The following is a 17,143-nucleotide window of genomic DNA, read 5'->3' as shown; positions in this document are numbered from 1 at the left end:
ATGAAGGGTAAGGAAAACAAAATAGTGACGTCTAAGTACACAGCATTCACGTTTTTTCCACTGAACATGTACCACCAGCTTTCAAGACCATCGAATCTGTTTTTCTTGCTGACTCTTATTCTGCTATCGATTCCCTCGATATCGCCATTTTCGCCATTTACGTATTTGCTGGCGTTTGCAATTGTAGTTGGGGCATCTATGGTGAAGGACGGAGTGGAGGACTACAGAAGGCATCAGCATGACAGGGCCATGAACCAGAAGCCTGCAAATGTGATAAGAAAGGGCTCGGCAGGGGTGTGTGTTGAGGAGATACATGTTGAGGATTTGACGGCTGGGGACTTTATTTTGATTATGAAGGATCAGGAGGTGCCTGGGGATGTGGTGCTGCTGAATAGCAAGGCTGAGACTAGGAACGGGGTAAGATGCAAGTCGCATTGCTTTGTTGAGACGAGCAATCTTGATGGAGAGTCTAATTTGAAGAAGAAAACAGTGCCTGGCAATACTGGGTGCGGTTCTTGTGAAGATGCAGCACATGAATATAGCGACGGCGAGCAACGATGCAACAAAGGAGTTTGTATTTGTGATTGTGACATGTACTATATAGACAAGATTGCAGGATTTGTGGTTGAAGACACCGGAGATCTTTTTGATAATTTTGAGTGCCAGCTTGATATTTATGGAACGAAGGTTCTGTACAACGAGAAGAATGTTCTACTGAGGGGGTCGAGAGTCAAGAACACAGAGAGTGTGTTTGGGATGATTGTGAGTGTGGGGAGGCAGACGAAGCTTGGAAAGAGCCACATCAAGGCAAAGCCGAAGATTTCGCTGTTTGAAAGAAGCCTTGGCAGTTTCATATATGGGGTGTTTCTTGTGTATCTGGCTGTGCTGATCCTGACGTCGGTGCTAGGTGCAGGGTTTCTGAGGAGGGAAGGCATGGGGTATCTGTATCCGAACGAGTATCCTGCGGAGGATGCACTAAAGCAGACAGGCACGAACTATATTCTGTTTAGCTACCTGATTCCGCTGTCTCTTTTTGTTACGCTTGAGGTGTCCAGGATGATACACTCGATGTTTGTGTTCCATGATGGCCATCTGGCTTCTGGAGAGTACAGGTCTGTGTGCAGGAATTCAAATGTCACGGAAGACATTGGGATTGTTGACTATGTGCTGACTGACAAGACAGGGACATTGACCAAGAACTCAATGGTTCTGAAGCATTGTCACTGGCACGGATTGCCGGGGATTGTACCCACTGACAGGCTTGGAGGAGATATGCTGGACATTGATGTGCTTGGTGATCAAGGCTCATGCAGTATGAACGGGGATTTGAATGATGAGTATTGGCACACGATGTTTGTTGCAGCACTTTTGTGTTGCAACTCTATAGAGCCTCTCAATGGCAAGTTTGAGGGAGTTTCACAGGATGAGCTGTGCATTGTTGAGGAGCTGAAGAACCAAGGATGCGTGCTTGTTGAGCGTGATGCAAGGCATGTCGTGCTTGAGATGAACGGAAGGCGAACCAAGGCAGAAATAGAGATGGCGTTGGAGTTCAGCTCAAGTAGGCAGAGGATGTCGGTAATAGTCAGGATACTTGGGAAATGCATGCTGTTTTGCAAGGGAGCAGATCAGATGCTGCTACGAGACAAGAACATGAGTTTTGATGGCGGAGACCCTGAGTTTATCAGAACACTGATCAACACAAACTCTGAATACAGATCGCTTGTTGTTGGATGCAAGGAAATTGGAGAGGAGATGCTGAGCGAAATGAAGAGCAGGCACAACGAGATTTCGTTGAAGGGAAGACATATGGAGCAGGAGAGGATTTTTGACAATGCTGAGGATGCAATGAAGTATCTTGGTACAACATTTATTGAGGATGAACTGCAAAAGGATGCTAGGGAAACGATTGTCTCGCTTAAGGACGCAGGAATCAAGATATGGATGATTACTGGGGACAAGAAGGAGACAGCAATGAGCTGTGCAGAGGATTGCGGAATTGTTCCAAAGGGGCAAGAGGCTCAGTCGCTTGTGATCAAAGGAGAGGAATTTCTGAAGAAGTTTGTTGACGAGGATGTGTTCAGTTACAGGTCGATTGTGATCTATCGTGCAACTCCTAGCCAGAAGGGAAAGATTGCTGAACGTATTGTGGGCTTTGGAAAAAACACATTGGCGATTGGCGATGGCAATAATGATGTTCCGATGATCAAGAGCTCGCATATAGGCATTGGGATCATGGGCAAGGAAGGCACGCAAGCAAGTCTGTCGGCAGACTTTGCGATTCCTGAGTTTAGGTTTCTGAAGAGGCTGATGCTTGTGCACGGAAGGTACAACCTGATTCGGTTTTCAAAGATAACCCTGAATGCGTTTTTCAAGAACATATTTTTTATTTCAATACAGTTTATGTACAACTTTTTCAATGGATACTCTGGAATGCCGATATACAACAACTTCTTCCTGAACTACTACAATGTGCTGTTTACGTCGCTTGTTCCGCTATCAATAGGTCTTTTTGATAAAGACAAGCCCGAGGAGTATCTGATGGCGAATCCAAAACGATACAGTGATGCAAGAAAGCACTTTGGAAAGCATGCATTTGTGTCTGGATCGGTGTATACGATTGTGATGGGATGTGTTGTGTTTGGGCTGTCGATGGGCGTGGTGTATATAAAAGATCTGATTGGAGCAAGCGGGCTAGTTGGCGGCTATATTCTGCTGACGAACTACTTTTCGATCGTAGTCTTCTGGGTTGTTCTTGCCACACAGATACGAGAGATTTCCTATTTTGTGGTGTATTCGTGGATTGCGATTGCATTGAGCATCTTTCTTAACTTTGTGACGCTGTTTTATATCCAGGAGATTGATTCTACGGCTAACAATGCAGCCATGAATCTATTCTCAATGCCTGTTTTCTACCTAGCCAGTCTGTTTGTTCTTTCGGGGACGCTGCTTGCAGACTTTGGAATCCTAAAGATGTTTTCGACAGTAAAGAAGAATATAGAATCGTAAGTGATGGATGGAAGCAGGAAATGGTGGTAGCATGCAGGTAGATTGTTTATATGTGGCCTATGATGTATGCTGTGAGGATTGGTGCTACTGTAGATTAAGTGTGAATAAACTGTGTCGAGGTAACAATTTTTGTTTATGTCCCCTGATGAACAAGCACGATGCTGAGATTTTCTTTGATATTGGCATGGAAAGCTCAACTGAGTCTGAAAGCGATGTTTCCGATATGTTTGATGACGGAGCACAGCTGTGCGATTCAATGCGAAGGAATGACTTTGCAGAGCTCCAGGATGAGCTGAAGAGAGTTGATGAGCTGAAAAAAGAGCACTGATGTTACCGAGGCTGTTGATGATTTGAATAAAGCTGCTTTGATTTATATTTGTATGCATTCTATGCTTGGGCCGATGCATGAGCTGTGCAGAGAAGTGTATTTGAAAATACATTGTTTGTTTACTGAAGCATAGATGGATGCAGGCAATGGCACAGCAACTAGAAGCATAAAGGATCGAGAGGTTGTCTCAAATGCATCCAGAATAAACACAATGAGAGCAAACATAAAGAGCTGGATGCATATGCTTGTGGTATTTGCCGTGTCGATGGCTATATCATCAAGGCACAGACTTGGAGCGACTACACCGGATGAAGCAGAGCTTATGAATAGTCAGATGGCATATGCTGCAAGAAGATTTGAGCCATCTGGAGGTATGCCTCTTCCGGGATTGCTTTTGTATGCAATGCATTTGATATGCTCCTCGGTGGGCATTCCATGGGATTTGTCATCGATCCACACATACAGATTGGTCAGCCAGGTTCTGTTTTCAATATCGATGGTAAAGGTGCAAGAGCTGTCCAGAGAAACATACAGCAGCAAGATATCATGGATCATTGCGTTATCCCACTCGCTGCTGCTGGCACGCGATAGATCTACATTTATTGCATCTGATTTGCTTTCGGTATACTTCGCACTGCTGGGATTAGTTCAACTCAAAAGGCAACGCATTCTTGCATCTGGGGTTCTTCTGGGGCTTTCACTATCATCTGGATGGGGTGTCCTGCTGATCATGCTACCTATGGTGATGCTATACCTGATTAGCATGTTTTCATTTGTGACTGATTCCAGAAATGCATTGTGTACGGCAGCAGGAATGATGCTTAGGAGAATCATGGCATTCGTTGCAATCCCCATGTCAATATATCTGCTATCCTTCTATGCTCAATATGCAATCCAGAGCATGCACTCAGAACATGCAAAAGGGTTTTCAATAGAGTTCCAGGCAACATTGCATGGCAGCACAAGCACGCTGTCGGACAGGTATCTCATGGACAGAAGCACGGTGGCCATTCTAAACCAGAAGCACCGCTCGTATCTCGCCATGAAAGATAGTGTACTCGTATGCTCTGCAGACAAAGACAGCAGCTCCATGTGGACAATAATCAAGCTTCACTTGATGAGCAATAAGGGGCCAAGTACTGAAGAAGACAGATATATTCAGAACGGGGATCTTATTAAGGTGGTCAACACAGACACAGCAATGTGCCTGAGAGTTGCATCGCCGGACAAGGACGACAAGTTCAAGAATGTTGTTGGATTTGCACAGGCAGAGAGCCAAGCAGACGAGGATGACATCTGGCAGGTAATTGGAGATGCATACATCCTTTCCAGGACGTCTCTTGTCAGGCTCAAGCACTACAAGACATCTACCGAGCTTTGTGTCAGGAATCTCTGGGCAAGCAACGATGGCAACAGCCACAACAGTCATGAAACCCACGAAAGCGAGTCACTGAAGTCTGCAAACGCATCACTGCACAGTAGCCAGGACTCTAGATTGTTCTACATAAGCGATAACAGAAACCACGAATTCTTTAGGACAAAGTTTCCCGATGGTCGCCCAAAGCAGTCTGTTCTGTATTTCCCAGCCAAAGGATTCTTTGCAAAGACTGTTGAGCATCATATGAAATCTTTATTCAACCATCAGCTTTCTGGAAATGCGTGGAGTGCACTCAGGAGATACTATACTGCTGTATTGTCGAAGAATGTTGTCCACTCGATTGGCAGCGGTGTGCTACTTGATTTTGCAGTATATACAGCATCTATTTCCTTTGTACTAGTGCTTATTGCGAATCATGTGCTTTATATGAAGTATGGAGTAAGCATAATGAGGCGTTTTAGCGGCATGGATGCGAATGCTGACCATGTGTTCGCAAGCATGGCTTACATCTGTGCAATGCTTGCAAGTATTACGCTTGGCTTCGGCGATTCGTTTGCAAAGGTTCTCAATATTTGGATTGCACTAGGATTTGTGTCGTTTTGTGGTGTTTGGTATGTTATTGCTGCGTTTTCGATTGTTGCTGCATTATCAATCAGCACACTTACATCAACGAACATGTAAGTGGCCGGTGCCTTAGACAGCTTGCGCAATTAGATTCGCAGCAATAAAGCATCAAACATTGTAATTGTATACTGCGAACTCATTAAAATACAGAAGTGCACACTGTTAAAGTAAATTACAAGCACTTTATTCACAATGTGCCATGCACACAGAGCAAAGGCATTTTTCTTATTGCAGCCATTGCGGAGTGAACACAGCTGTTGTGTATGCATATTTTGTCTGGATGTGCTTTCATTGCATATATCCTGGACACTGCCTCTCCGTGCACGCTCAGGATACTGTCACGGCTCAGCGCAACAGGGCCCTGGCACACTGCAATCCGAACCTTAATTGGGAGCACCCTGCGCCTTATTATACCGAACGGCACCCAGTTTCTAAATGCAGCAAACACACTTCTGTGGAACTCCTTACAGAACTTCAGTGCATCATTGGTGTCTGTAAATGCAAACAGGAAAGAGTCTCCCTCGTTCCTGATCTCGCACCCGCCATGCATTGCACACAGATTCCTAGCCATTTCGTCGTGCAATTCGATTGTCCGGTACATTGCATCTGGCCAATGGTTCCACAGATCGGTGCTGTCTGCAATATCCGTCACAACCAATGCAAGATGGCTCTGCAGAAACCTCTTATCGATGCCCTGTGGAACGTACTTTCCGTAATAAAACCTGTCTCCATGCAGTCTTTCAAGGCCTTTCTGTGCTGTCTTGACTTCAGGTACGGCCGAGACATCCACTTCCCATCGTCTTCTGTCAAAAAGCGCCCATCTCAGGCAGTTGTATACCTCAAGATTGAAGCTGCAGCACACAGATCCAATCGCAAGTATCGGTTCAGCCACTATCATGGCCACTCCAAGCGCTGACATCAGGCGCGATCGGATGATGTGCCATGTAAACCTTAATGCCAGCCAGCAATCGGTGTTTGCCATGGGCGATGCATAGCTGTACCGTTTATTGTATTTATGCGGGTCAATAATTCATGCAATTCCAATTTCCACAGCTTGCAATTAATCCAGTCTACATTAGCCAGCTTGAGCTAAGTCGTGCTTTGACTGCATTTTATATTGTTATTGCTACCCTCCCAGCGTAACCGATATTCCGCTTTTGGATATATTGTAAATTAACGAACTAATCCCCATATAATAAATGCATCTAGGCATCTAAAGGTACTTTATTGCGCTGCAGAGCATACGTAAGCAGCCGTCTGCTTCTGCCTGGATGCCGGCATTCGCACTGATCCTTTGGATGCCCGTGTCAGCCGGAATGCTTGTGCAATCAAAACGGCTCAGCCTGCACTCTTTCACCGTGCCTGTTGAGAATCCAACAATCAAATCGGTGCCGCTGGAGACAAGACTGCACACTTCATCTCTCATGCGCTTGCTATATGCAATCTTTAGATGCTCATCCATCAGTATGATGTTTTCCCTGCTGTCGCTTACAACGATCATGCCGTTCCACAGCGCCGAAAATTTTACTTCATATGCAAGCTCTGTGTATGATACCTCGCCCGACTTGAGATTAATTGTCAGCATCTTTCTGTTGAACAGCGCCACAACCAGTAGGTGGTTCAGAACCCCAACCGAGATAACAGGCTCTCTCAAGCGAATCATGGTTCTGAGGCACTCGGTATCCACCTCTGCTGCTCTTCCATCAAGTATGTCTGCCATCGCCTGTGCGCTGATCTCCACCACATCTCCATTCTCAAATGCTAGAAGCAATCCGTTTTCAGACTCCGCTCCACATGTGCACATTCCGCTTCTGTTCCTCATCTTGGCTCGGCTGATCTTGGTGCTTCTTTCCTGCACACACATACTCGTGATGCTTTGCTCATCAATAAGCAGCAGCCTTTCACGATACACAACTACTCCGCACAAAGGAGGCTTTTCCATCACGTACCTGATCTCACTCCCAAGCAACAGCCATACAGAGCTCTTCGACAGCAATGCAATACATCCATCACTCATGCTTGCCATGCCAACCACCTCCTCGCTTATTTCATGCACACAGGCAACTGCCCTTTCTGTTCGACTCCACTCAACAATCTTGTGTGGAAGCGATGCAAAAATGCGCCCTGTGCAAAACCCAGCACAGGCGATCTTGTCATCATTCCTATACGAAAACACGTTGTATTCGATCTGCATCTGCAAACACTGGGACACGCAATTACGCTACGAATTTATTCAACATGACTCAGTATCTTCAGAACCTCTTCAGGCAGTATTTGAATGCAGTCTTCGCCACCAGCACACAGAGTAGCTCGGAAGGATCTACTCCATCAATTGCCTTCACCATCAGAACCGAATGCCGTTGCGAGTAAAACAGGTATGCCTTCTTCTTAAGGCTTGCATGCAGAAACTCGCTGACAACAGGCGTTCCAAGCACAAACGGCATCTCCGCTGCACTTTTGATCTCGCTGAACTCTGGCCTTGCAAACAAACTCAGCACAAAGTCATAATCATTGAACGATGGCATCAGCAGGCTCTTTGTCAGTAGCCGGAAGTCATTGTCAAACAGCACCGGCTTATTCAGCGCTATTATTTTCTTCAATGCATTCAGTCGCTGCACAACCTTTTCTGGAGGAGTGCCAATCGACAGCACATCGTTCTTATACGTGACCTCAAACCTTTTTGCCATGTTCTCTGTGATCTTGAATGTCTCCAGGTCAAATGTGCATCCATCAAGCCTGACCTTGTGCGCAAGAAACTCACTGAAGAATCTTCCAAACGACGCTATTTCCTTACCAATCATCAGGCACAAAAGCTCGACAAGCCTCTCATCAAAGTAGACAGGGAAGTATCCATGGCTATCCATAAACCTCTTTACGCTCACAACGTTTTTCTTAAATACATGTGTCTGCTCGTTGACCACATCAGCTATTCTTCTGTTGATTCTGAACTCGGTGTTCTTGTCTTTCTTGACCACAATGTGGAATTTGAAGAACGAGCCTCTGTACTTCAAAAGCACATAGTCGTATCCTATTGCACACCTGTACTTGCTTTTCTTGTATATCAGGCAGTACAGTGCCGTCTTTGCACATCTCAGTGCATCATTGCTCTCGGGCCAATTCTCATGCGATCCGCAGTGCAGATAGCACACATGCATGTTTGTGACTGATGTCTCAAGACATCCCACTTCGTCGTCAATTATTGCAACAGGGATCCGGATCTTCTTCACATGCTCAGTAATCTCAACATACTTCGCATGCTCATCCTCCGTTGCAGGATGCCCAAACACTATCTCATTCCACCGAAAGTCACTCACATTGAAGTCCATCCGCAGGCCGTTTACCAGCAAGAAGTAAGGAATGGCCTCCTCAGGGCCGTCGTACAAATCAACCGGCGTGTATGCATCATCTCCAAGCTTGATCCCAACAAAGTGTGTTTTCTTGCCCAGGGAGCATGTATATACGTATCTTGCTCGTTCTCCAAATATGTCTTCCACCGCCTTCCTCAGCCCATCAGTGCTGTATACTCGTCTTGTGTCCCTAACATCCACTTCTATATCAAACACATGTGCTCCGTTAAGAACGGATTTGTACATCTCGCTTTCCTTTGCAAGATTCAGAAGAACAACGTTGTATATTGTCTCCAGCGGCATAAACTCGTTTATCTTGTTAGAAACAGTCAGCTCCTCGATCTTTGCATGTATGTCAATCTTGATCCGATGCTTCTCAAGCATGCTCTTCACATACGCCTCTGCATTCTCCATGACAATGGGCTTGTGAAATCGGCAAATCATTTCGTGCTCCTTACAATTCATTTCATGCATATTACACGTGCATCATGCACATCAACAACCAGCTTATACAGACACCCAAGCAACATCTCACACTTTCCAAAACCATTTAATATTCTCAATCTGCTTTGCTCTTGCCAATAAATAATTAGCACAGCGACTCAGAAACAACATTATCGATCTTCAGGATCATCGTAACGAGCTGCGTTGCCATTTGCAGCTGCCTTACCTTGCTGTTCAGCGTATCAAAAATCCCAAGACTCTTCATGTCGTTCTCTCCGCTTCCCACGCAGTCAACTCCAATCCTGTGGTTCTTGCCATCGACTTGTGTCTTTCTCAGGCCCATTATGCTTCGGATCGCATCATGCCCACTGTTCCTTGCAAGGCACAGCGGAATCTCCTCAAGCGCTTTCCCAAACCCAAGGATGCCGAGACGATCCCCTCCTGCATGCATCTCAGCATACCTTTCGAGCGATAGCGAGCATGCCATCTCGCAAGACCCTCCTCCATACACCACCCTTGTGTTTGTAATCACATTCCTGGCTGCACACAGCGCGTCTCTAACAGATCTCTTTGCCTCCTCGATAATAAGGTCGTTTGCACCTCGTACAAGCACAGTCACTGCCTTGCTGCACTTGTTGTTCTCAACCACTATGATCTTGTCGCTCTCTGTTCCCAGGCACTCCTCCCTAACATTTGCTCTTCCAAGGTCGCCTTCCTGCAGATCTTCAAACCTTGCAATTATCGAAGCCCCTGTATGAACTGCCAGAAGCTCAAGCTCGTGCCCTCCAACCCATCTTACGGCTGGCAGGTTGCTTTCCATCAGCATCGAGTTTGCCTCGTCGTCAAATCCCCACTGGCACATCACGAGGTTTGCCCCGCTATGCTTGACCTTGTCGATCATTTCCACAAACTTGCTCTTTTCGTATTCCTCCAGCTGCCTGTACTCCTCCGTGCTTGATATCACAAGGCTATGCTTTGTCTTGAGCTTTGGAGGCTCAAATGGACAGCTCAGCAATGCTATCCTTGCATCAGCAACATGCTTGGCCATCTGTGGATGGCTGAACTCCTTGCTGATCACCACTCCCCTTACAAGCATGCTATCAGATACGTCTCTCCCGACCTTGCCCTGAATGCTGATCAGCTCGAAGTCAACGTCCTTCCTGTCTATGTCTGCAACCATCATTACTGCATCTGTGCATATTTCTGCAAACATATCGAGTGCCTTGCTTACAATCTTACTTCCAAGGCTTGTTTTTGCAGCCTTGAGCATTGTTTCCCTAGTATCTGTTATTTCGTCAGATATGTCTGCCAGGTGCTGCACGGCATGGCACAGCGCCAGCTCAAATGCTTCAGAGATTTTTATTGGATGCATTCCGTGCGCAAGAAGCACCTGAGCCTCCCTCAGTAGTGCTGCTGCAATTATTACAACGCTTGTTGTTCCATCACCAATCTCCTCGTCCTGCGACTCGCTCAGCTGGCAGATCATCCTTGAAACGGGGTTTTCCTGCATGCCCATGCTTTTCAGGATTGTTGCCCCATCGTTTGTGACGACTATGTCATCGTCCTCGCTTTGCAGGATCTTGTCCATTCCTGTTGGCCCGAGCGATGTTGACAGGAACGAAGCAATTGCCTTTACAACGGCAATATTTGCAGAGATGCATTCGTGTCCTTTTATGCAGTATGAGCCGTCTTGGTCCGCTATTTCGAATGCTTGGCCTAGCTCGTCTGTTAGAAGCTCAGCCATACGTAGGGTAATTTTTTGCATGTCTTGAAGCAAGATTGGCTCGATGTCTTGCAACCTGCGGATTGCTGGCAAGCAGCCGAGTTGAGACGATGCTTTCGCACAGAAAGGCAGCGATCAAAGGCAAGGGAAAGAGTCTGAGCTATGAGTTTCGAGAAAGGCTGATTGGGTTTGTGCAGAAGCGAGGCGGCATTCTGTGCGAGAATGAGCGGATTGATGAGCTGGTGAAGTCGTTCATGAAGGAGTAGGTGGAGCCGTCAATGAGCATCAGATGGAAAGCGGATGCAGCAGAGAAGAATGGATGGAATTTTTATAGCGAACGGATGAGGATATTGAATAGTATTCGTTTATTGAGAGTGTTGCTGTGCGCATTTCTTGAGTTGAATGTACTTTGATCTGCACTGGATTGGGTTTCGTGTCATGGCATGGTTGCTAGCACATAGTATGATTGTATATATCTCGAGATCGTGCTTGCGGCATGGCTATATGTGTGATGTGGAGGTTTAGCATGGTGCTTGCGTTGTTGTGGAGCGGCCGTAGATACAGATATAGAAATTGTGCACAAAATCTAAATGCAGATGTGCCCCAAATGAATTTTAACCATCAAGAGGAAGCTTTTATTAAATTTTATGAATTAAGGAAAAATAACGATCCTGAAGCGTTTGCTACGATTTTAAATGAGCACAATAAGAATATAAGCATGAAGTACAATGTTAACCAATTGGAGCTTGTGAAATATGCAGAATCAGTTATTTCGAGTATTGAAACATCCTTGGATGATTGTGAAAAGCTTATGAATGCTATCGTAAGTATAAGTGAGTATTATATAGCAACCAACAATTATACGGTTGCTAAATACCAAGAATTGTTAGAAGCATATTATCTTTTATTTTTGCGTATGGAGAGATATTCTAAATCAATAGATCTTACGACATCTGATATTACATTTCTATTAGAAAAAGCGAATCTACTTGATGAAGATAAAAAGAAGAGAATTGAATCAAGACTACACGGTATACGGAATCGCAAGTGTATGTTAATATCAAACGTTTTTTGCATGGTTAATATTGACATGAGTAATATTGGCATGAATAATATTGACATCAGTAGTATTGACATGAGTAATATTGACATGATTATTAGTAGCATGAGTAGTATTGACATGATTATTAGTAGCATGAGTAGTATTATTGAGTCGAGTACTGATGAAAAAGAAGCGATGAAATATGCAATTAGATTATTAATATTGTATACTAATACATTGAAAAAATCTTTCGACAAAAATGATTTGGAAAAAAATACTGAATTGCTGTGGTTTCTGGGGAATGCGAGGATTGGTATGGTGATTTCTCGATGTGTTTACAATATTTTGCTGGATAAAAGCATGACAAGCTTGAAAAACGAAATTATTATGCTATATATAGGGTTGAATGATTTACATGATAAATGGAAGCTGATTCAAGCCAATATCTCGAACGAAAGCAATCTTATCCAACCCAAACTTTTAAAGAAGCTAAAGGATTATCTAGATAATGAATTAACAAACGATGTGCATGGAGGCAATGCACAAAACAAACTGGAAAAGGTTGAAAATACAGCAGCATTCGATGCAAATGATATAGAAAGACATGAAAAAATTATCAGTGATTACATAGATATCGAAAGACCTGTAGGACCGATTTTAAATTGCAATGAATATAGTAAAGCAATAATGCATAGCAAAGAAGAAAAAGCGGTACTAAATTTTTATGATATAAGATTTATGATTGCAGAATTTGATGTTTGGCTTACTGAGATCATCCATTATGCGAAAGATGTGGATAATATAATTGAAAACAAAGACGATAGAGATAAGGTTGAGTATTTTGACAATTTTTGTGATTTTGTTGATCAATTTAATCAATTTATAGGAGTTGCATTTGAAGATAAGTATTCATTCATAAAAACAAAGAAATTCGATAGTGATGAAATGGCTTCAATAGTATACGATGTACTTTATGAACGCATTTTACCTGATATGATTAAAATTCACCGCAGGCTTAAGAGCCTGGATCCAGATATATGCATTATGATAAATAGTGTCTATGCAGCAGATAAATTGAAAACGATTGGCCCTTGCTTAAAGTACATAACAAACGAATGCAATGATTTTGAAAAAGAAGGAATCAAAGGTCTGAAGGTTGAATTGCTGGAAGCTGACGACGATTTGGCGAACAAGTGGGTATCTGAATGTGTAAGTAGGTACAAAGCCAAAGATATTGATGCAAAAACGATTGATATGGCTTTAAGAATAATTGAATTGAGAACTGAGAAGAAAGATAAGTTAATAGAAATGATATACAAAATGATGACGTTTTTATATGGCACGAGTTTGCATAAAGTCAAGCTATGGATATGCATCAAGATATTGATAGAAAGATTATTGAAAGAGACTGGCGAAGGGATTGAGCTGGAAGGTCTTATTAAGAACTATGAAGCTAGTGGAGTAGATATTACTAGTATTATTGATATTATTAATAATGATGTGGATACAAAATGCCTGAATGGAATGAAAAAGAAAGTAATTAAGGAGATGGCGGATGAGCCGCTGAAGTTTCTGCTTGGGATTGCATTGGAAGCACAAGAAGCAGAAAAGAGTATTGAGCACATCGATACTAGAATAATGAGGCATATTTATGACTGGCTGGAATTGTATTTGCCACATGACACTATTGAGAAAGCAAGGAAGGATAATGAGCTGAGTGTAGGCTTTATGGTATATGGCAAGGATTGGCTGGTGGAGAATGTTGTGATGATGATAAACCCTGAAAAGGATATTTATGAAGATATTTTTGGGCTTATAAAAAGCCGGAGCCACAAGAAACAAATATACTGTAATGAAGTAGGCTTACTTGAAAGAATATTAGCAAGCATTATAAAGCATGTGAGTGTGAAGGACGGATACAGGATCAAGATATTGGATGTGAACCACATTCTTATATTAATGAAGAAGTGTGGAGGGCAAGAGGGGAATATGGACAATATGCAGGAGCTTCTTATTTGGTTTGATAAACAAATCGAGAAACGTATTGCTGGTGTGAAGGATTTAGAGACATACATAAAAAATACACCTGATTTTAGGAATGTGGAAGAGGTATTTGAGCATGTAATTAAAGATGCCAATGCTATAAAGGAGATCGAGGATGATAGGAAGATGATCGAGGCTGTGAGACTGAGGATCGAGGATGAGAATCTGAAGATCAAGATCAAGAAAGGGAATCTGAGGGTCGAGGATGAGATGCTGAGGAGACTAATGATTGAGGATGAGAATCTGAGGGTCGAGGATGAGATGCTGAGGAGACTAATGATTGAGGATGAGAATCTGAGGGTCGAGGATGAGATGCTGAAGATCGAGGAAAAGATGATGAGGAGACTGAAGATCGAGGAAAAGAGGCTGAAGATCGAGGAAAAGAGGCTGATGAAAGAAGAAGAAACAAGAAGAAAGATGGAACAAGAAGAAGAAACAAGAAGAAAGAAGAATGAAGAAGATAGACAGAATAAAGAAGCAGCAAATAGAAGATCGAAAGCGATGGATGCTGTAGTGATGAATAATAATGGGGTAAATGCTGCGATTCTTGCAGTTAGGCAAGCTATAAAGCAAGAACATAATAATAGAGCTTACGTAGCTCAGAACGATAAAAACAGCATAATGGTTATGTCTCATGCCAATTTAGCTGAGGAGATGAATTATAACATAGAACAAGCCAATAAAAATAAAGCTGCACAAGTAAATGACTTGGCAGCAAAGAAGCTAGTCATGGATGAAGCACTTGAAGAATTGAAAAACAGTTGCATAATGTATGCACAAATAATGTATGAGGCCAGGATGATAGTGCAAACAGAATATAATATGATAAAGAATGGACTTGGACCTAGTAGTTCTGGCGATAAGAAGGAGCCAGTAAAGAAGTATTTAATAGATAATATTAACAAAGATTATAATCTTCGTGAGCTATTAGGCATACTTTCAAAAAAAAGTAGTAAACGTAAAAGCAAAACTGATACGACTACAAAATCAGAAGGCAATAAAAGTGAGGATGGCAATAAAAGTGAAGATATTATTAGCAAGGATGAGACATATGATTTAATGAAGAGCATGATAAGTGGGATTAATAATCTTAAAAATCTAAATAATGATATAAGTGAGCTTAAGAAAGAGATAAATAAAATAGAGAATAAGCTAAAACGAGCTGAGAAAGGTATTAATCAAAATGTTAAAGATAATGAGAAAAAAAAGAAGCTTTTGGACATACTATCTTATATCAAAAAACTTATACCTATATTAAAGGAGGAATTAATAAAGGCAATGTATAAATCAGCAATTAATAAAGCTGAGTCTCTTTTAAATGCTGAAATTAACTCTATCTGTAAAGCGAATCCGAATGTAAAAGTAACTGTAAAGATTAATTATGAAATAGCACGACAAATAGCATTTTCAGTGTGCAAGATAATGCTGGATCTGGAAAGTATTCCTGAGGATGAATACAACAAAGTGATTAATGAATGCCTGGAGATGCATTTAGGATTGCCGCAAAATAATACGACTGTAGAAGGCCATAATGAAGAGTTGAAGACACAAATAGAGGCAAAGTTGAAGACACAAATAGAGAAAGAGTTGAAAACACGAATAGAGAAAGAGTTGAAAACACGAATAGAGAAAGAGTTTAAAGGTAAGGACCCAATGGTTTGGAAGATATTGGCGATATTTTTTGTGATGGTGTTTATTTCATCTAGCCACAAAAAAAGTATTGATTTAAAGGCAAATGAGTGTGGAATATCAAGCGGTGAATGCGTATAGGAGACAGTGGATTATGAATGAAAGTATGGTGAGGAGGAATATGATATTGAGCTAAAGGAGTTTAGCTGTGTGATGGAGGAGATGGAAGTGCGTGATAAGCAATGAAGTGATTAAAATGGTTTATATAAGTGTTGGCATATATTGTATGTTTTGGATGATGGTGATTGTAGTAGGAATACTAAGTGAATGATATTTAACAGGGCAAGTCATAATGAGGACGATGCGATTGATTGAATTATTGTATGAAGCAGGAAAAGAAGCGATTAGTTATTGAATAGTAGCAAGTGCTGTTTGGTGATAGAGATTGCTGTGCTGAGTGTGTGTGTAATAGCAATGACAGGATGGATGATGCAGAGTATGGGAGTAAATGTGGATGTGAGTAATGAAGTGCTGCATTAATAAGCAGTAATGATGAGATATGAGTTTTTGAATGAGAATACACGAACGGAGTGAATTAATAACAATAAAATAAATAGCAAGCAGCAGTTTATGGTGTAATAGCAACGCCCTTACAATGGATCATGATCAAGAGCAGAAGCTGAGAAAGAAGCTGAGAATTTTTACGCACCAAGATGTAGCATCGGTACTGCGCGATTTTCCGCACAAATATGCAGCAAAAATAGTGGGCTGTCTTACATACCATAAAGCAACAGAAATACTGAACCATGAACCTGAATTAGCAACAGAAATACTGGAATACATCGAAAAGCAACATAAAGATGCAATAGACAATATGATGGAAGATATAAAGCTTGCAAGAAGATTAAATGAGATAGGGGCAGATAATATAAAGGAGCTGAAGAGGGTGTTTAAGGAGAGTAGGCGTGGTATGACTGTGATGCTGTTTGAACATCTTTATGATAATGTAGCAGGAGTAATGATAAACCGCTTTTTCAATGGAGAGAAATCGGTTTTGATTACACTAAGCAACTCAATGGCGATGTCTATGCCTGAGCCTAATGAAGCTAATACAGCATATATGAACCATGTACAAGAAATAATAAACAAAGTATGGCGAGTGTATGTAGGTAATAGCATTTATGACTTGCTGCTGAGCATGAGTGACCAAGAAATAAAGATGGTGCTGAAGCAGCTGGGGCGTAAGCACGAAATCGATGTCTTGATCTATTTTAACGCGCATAAGAAGGACGATGTGAAAAGAATATTTAATGCAATTGAAGATAAACGCAGGAAAGAATTGCTGAATGATACTATTGATGATGGAATTATATATGATTTAAATGTTTTAGATATAAGTATGTTTATTAAGCTGATGAATGCACTGAAAGAAGCATCGGTTGATCTTAAGGAAATAGCATATATGTTGCTTAGAGTTGAAAACAAGAGCCTGGTAGCACTTATGATTGACCTGATATCAATAAAGCATGGGGATAAATATGTGGCGGATATATTGCTGAGCATTGATAATTATGATGAC

At 42.2% G+C, this 17,143-nt stretch overlaps 9 protein-coding genes across 9 annotated transcripts; 5 read left to right on the top strand and 4 right to left on the bottom strand.

Moving 5' to 3' along the window:
• HK407_06g10700 (phospholipid-translocating P-type ATPase) lies at positions 1-3,006 on the top strand (the record flags this gene model as incomplete). The annotated part of the gene is made up of 1 exon (XM_060421043.1): positions 1-3,006. One exon carries the CDS (start codon positions 1-3, stop codon positions 3,004-3,006), a length of 3,006 nt encoding a protein of 1,001 aa, XP_060276698.1.
• A 145-nt stretch (positions 3,007-3,151) lies between these two features.
• On the top strand, positions 3,152-3,334 carry HK407_06g10690 (uncharacterized protein; the record flags this gene model as incomplete). The annotated part of the gene is made up of 1 exon (XM_060421042.1): positions 3,152-3,334. One exon carries the CDS (start codon positions 3,152-3,154, stop codon positions 3,332-3,334), a length of 183 nt encoding a protein of 60 aa, XP_060276697.1.
• Positions 3,335-3,467: 133 nt separating this feature from the next.
• On the top strand, positions 3,468-5,393 carry HK407_06g10680 (uncharacterized protein; the record flags this gene model as incomplete). The annotated part of the gene is made up of 1 exon (XM_060421041.1): positions 3,468-5,393. The coding sequence occupies one exon, from the start codon at positions 3,468-3,470 to the stop codon at positions 5,391-5,393; it is 1,926 nt and encodes a 641-aa protein (XP_060276696.1).
• A 130-nt stretch (positions 5,394-5,523) lies between these two features.
• HK407_06g10670 (uncharacterized protein) lies at positions 5,524-6,318 on the bottom strand (the record flags this gene model as incomplete). Its single annotated transcript, XM_060421040.1, has 1 exon — positions 5,524-6,318. The coding sequence occupies one exon, from the start codon at positions 6,316-6,318 to the stop codon at positions 5,524-5,526; it is 795 nt and encodes a 264-aa protein (XP_060276695.1).
• Positions 6,319-6,549: 231 nt separating this feature from the next.
• HK407_06g10660 (uncharacterized protein) lies at positions 6,550-7,530 on the bottom strand (the record flags this gene model as incomplete). Its single annotated transcript, XM_060421039.1, has 1 exon — positions 6,550-7,530. One exon carries the CDS (start codon positions 7,528-7,530, stop codon positions 6,550-6,552), a length of 981 nt encoding a protein of 326 aa, XP_060276694.1.
• Positions 7,531-7,588: 58 nt separating this feature from the next.
• On the bottom strand, positions 7,589-9,097 carry HK407_06g10650 (uncharacterized protein; the record flags this gene model as incomplete). The annotated part of the gene is made up of 1 exon (XM_060421038.1): positions 7,589-9,097. The coding sequence occupies one exon, from the start codon at positions 9,095-9,097 to the stop codon at positions 7,589-7,591; it is 1,509 nt and encodes a 502-aa protein (XP_060276693.1).
• A 175-nt stretch (positions 9,098-9,272) lies between these two features.
• HK407_06g10640 (TCP-1/cpn60 chaperonin) lies at positions 9,273-10,871 on the bottom strand (the record flags this gene model as incomplete). The annotated part of the gene is made up of 1 exon (XM_060421037.1): positions 9,273-10,871. The coding sequence occupies one exon, from the start codon at positions 10,869-10,871 to the stop codon at positions 9,273-9,275; it is 1,599 nt and encodes a 532-aa protein (XP_060276692.1).
• A 586-nt stretch (positions 10,872-11,457) lies between these two features.
• On the top strand, positions 11,458-15,705 carry HK407_06g10620 (uncharacterized protein; the record flags this gene model as incomplete). The annotated part of the gene is made up of 1 exon (XM_060421036.1): positions 11,458-15,705. The coding sequence occupies one exon, from the start codon at positions 11,458-11,460 to the stop codon at positions 15,703-15,705; it is 4,248 nt and encodes a 1,415-aa protein (XP_060276691.1).
• A 514-nt stretch (positions 15,706-16,219) lies between these two features.
• Positions 16,220-17,143, top strand: HK407_06g10610 (uncharacterized protein; the record flags this gene model as incomplete). Its single annotated transcript, XM_060421035.1, has 1 exon — positions 16,220-17,143. A coding segment is annotated over one exon (924 nt), but the record flags the coding sequence as incomplete, so codon positions are not given.

Source organism: Ordospora pajunii (genome assembly GCF_021821965.1).
Source record: "Ordospora pajunii strain FI-F-10 chromosome Unknown Cg_06A, whole genome shotgun sequence".
Lineage (NCBI taxonomy): Eukaryota > Fungi > Microsporidia > Ordosporidae > Ordospora > Ordospora pajunii.
Note: the sequence above shows the minus strand (reverse complement) of the source record. Positions and strands in the feature narration are given on the sequence as shown.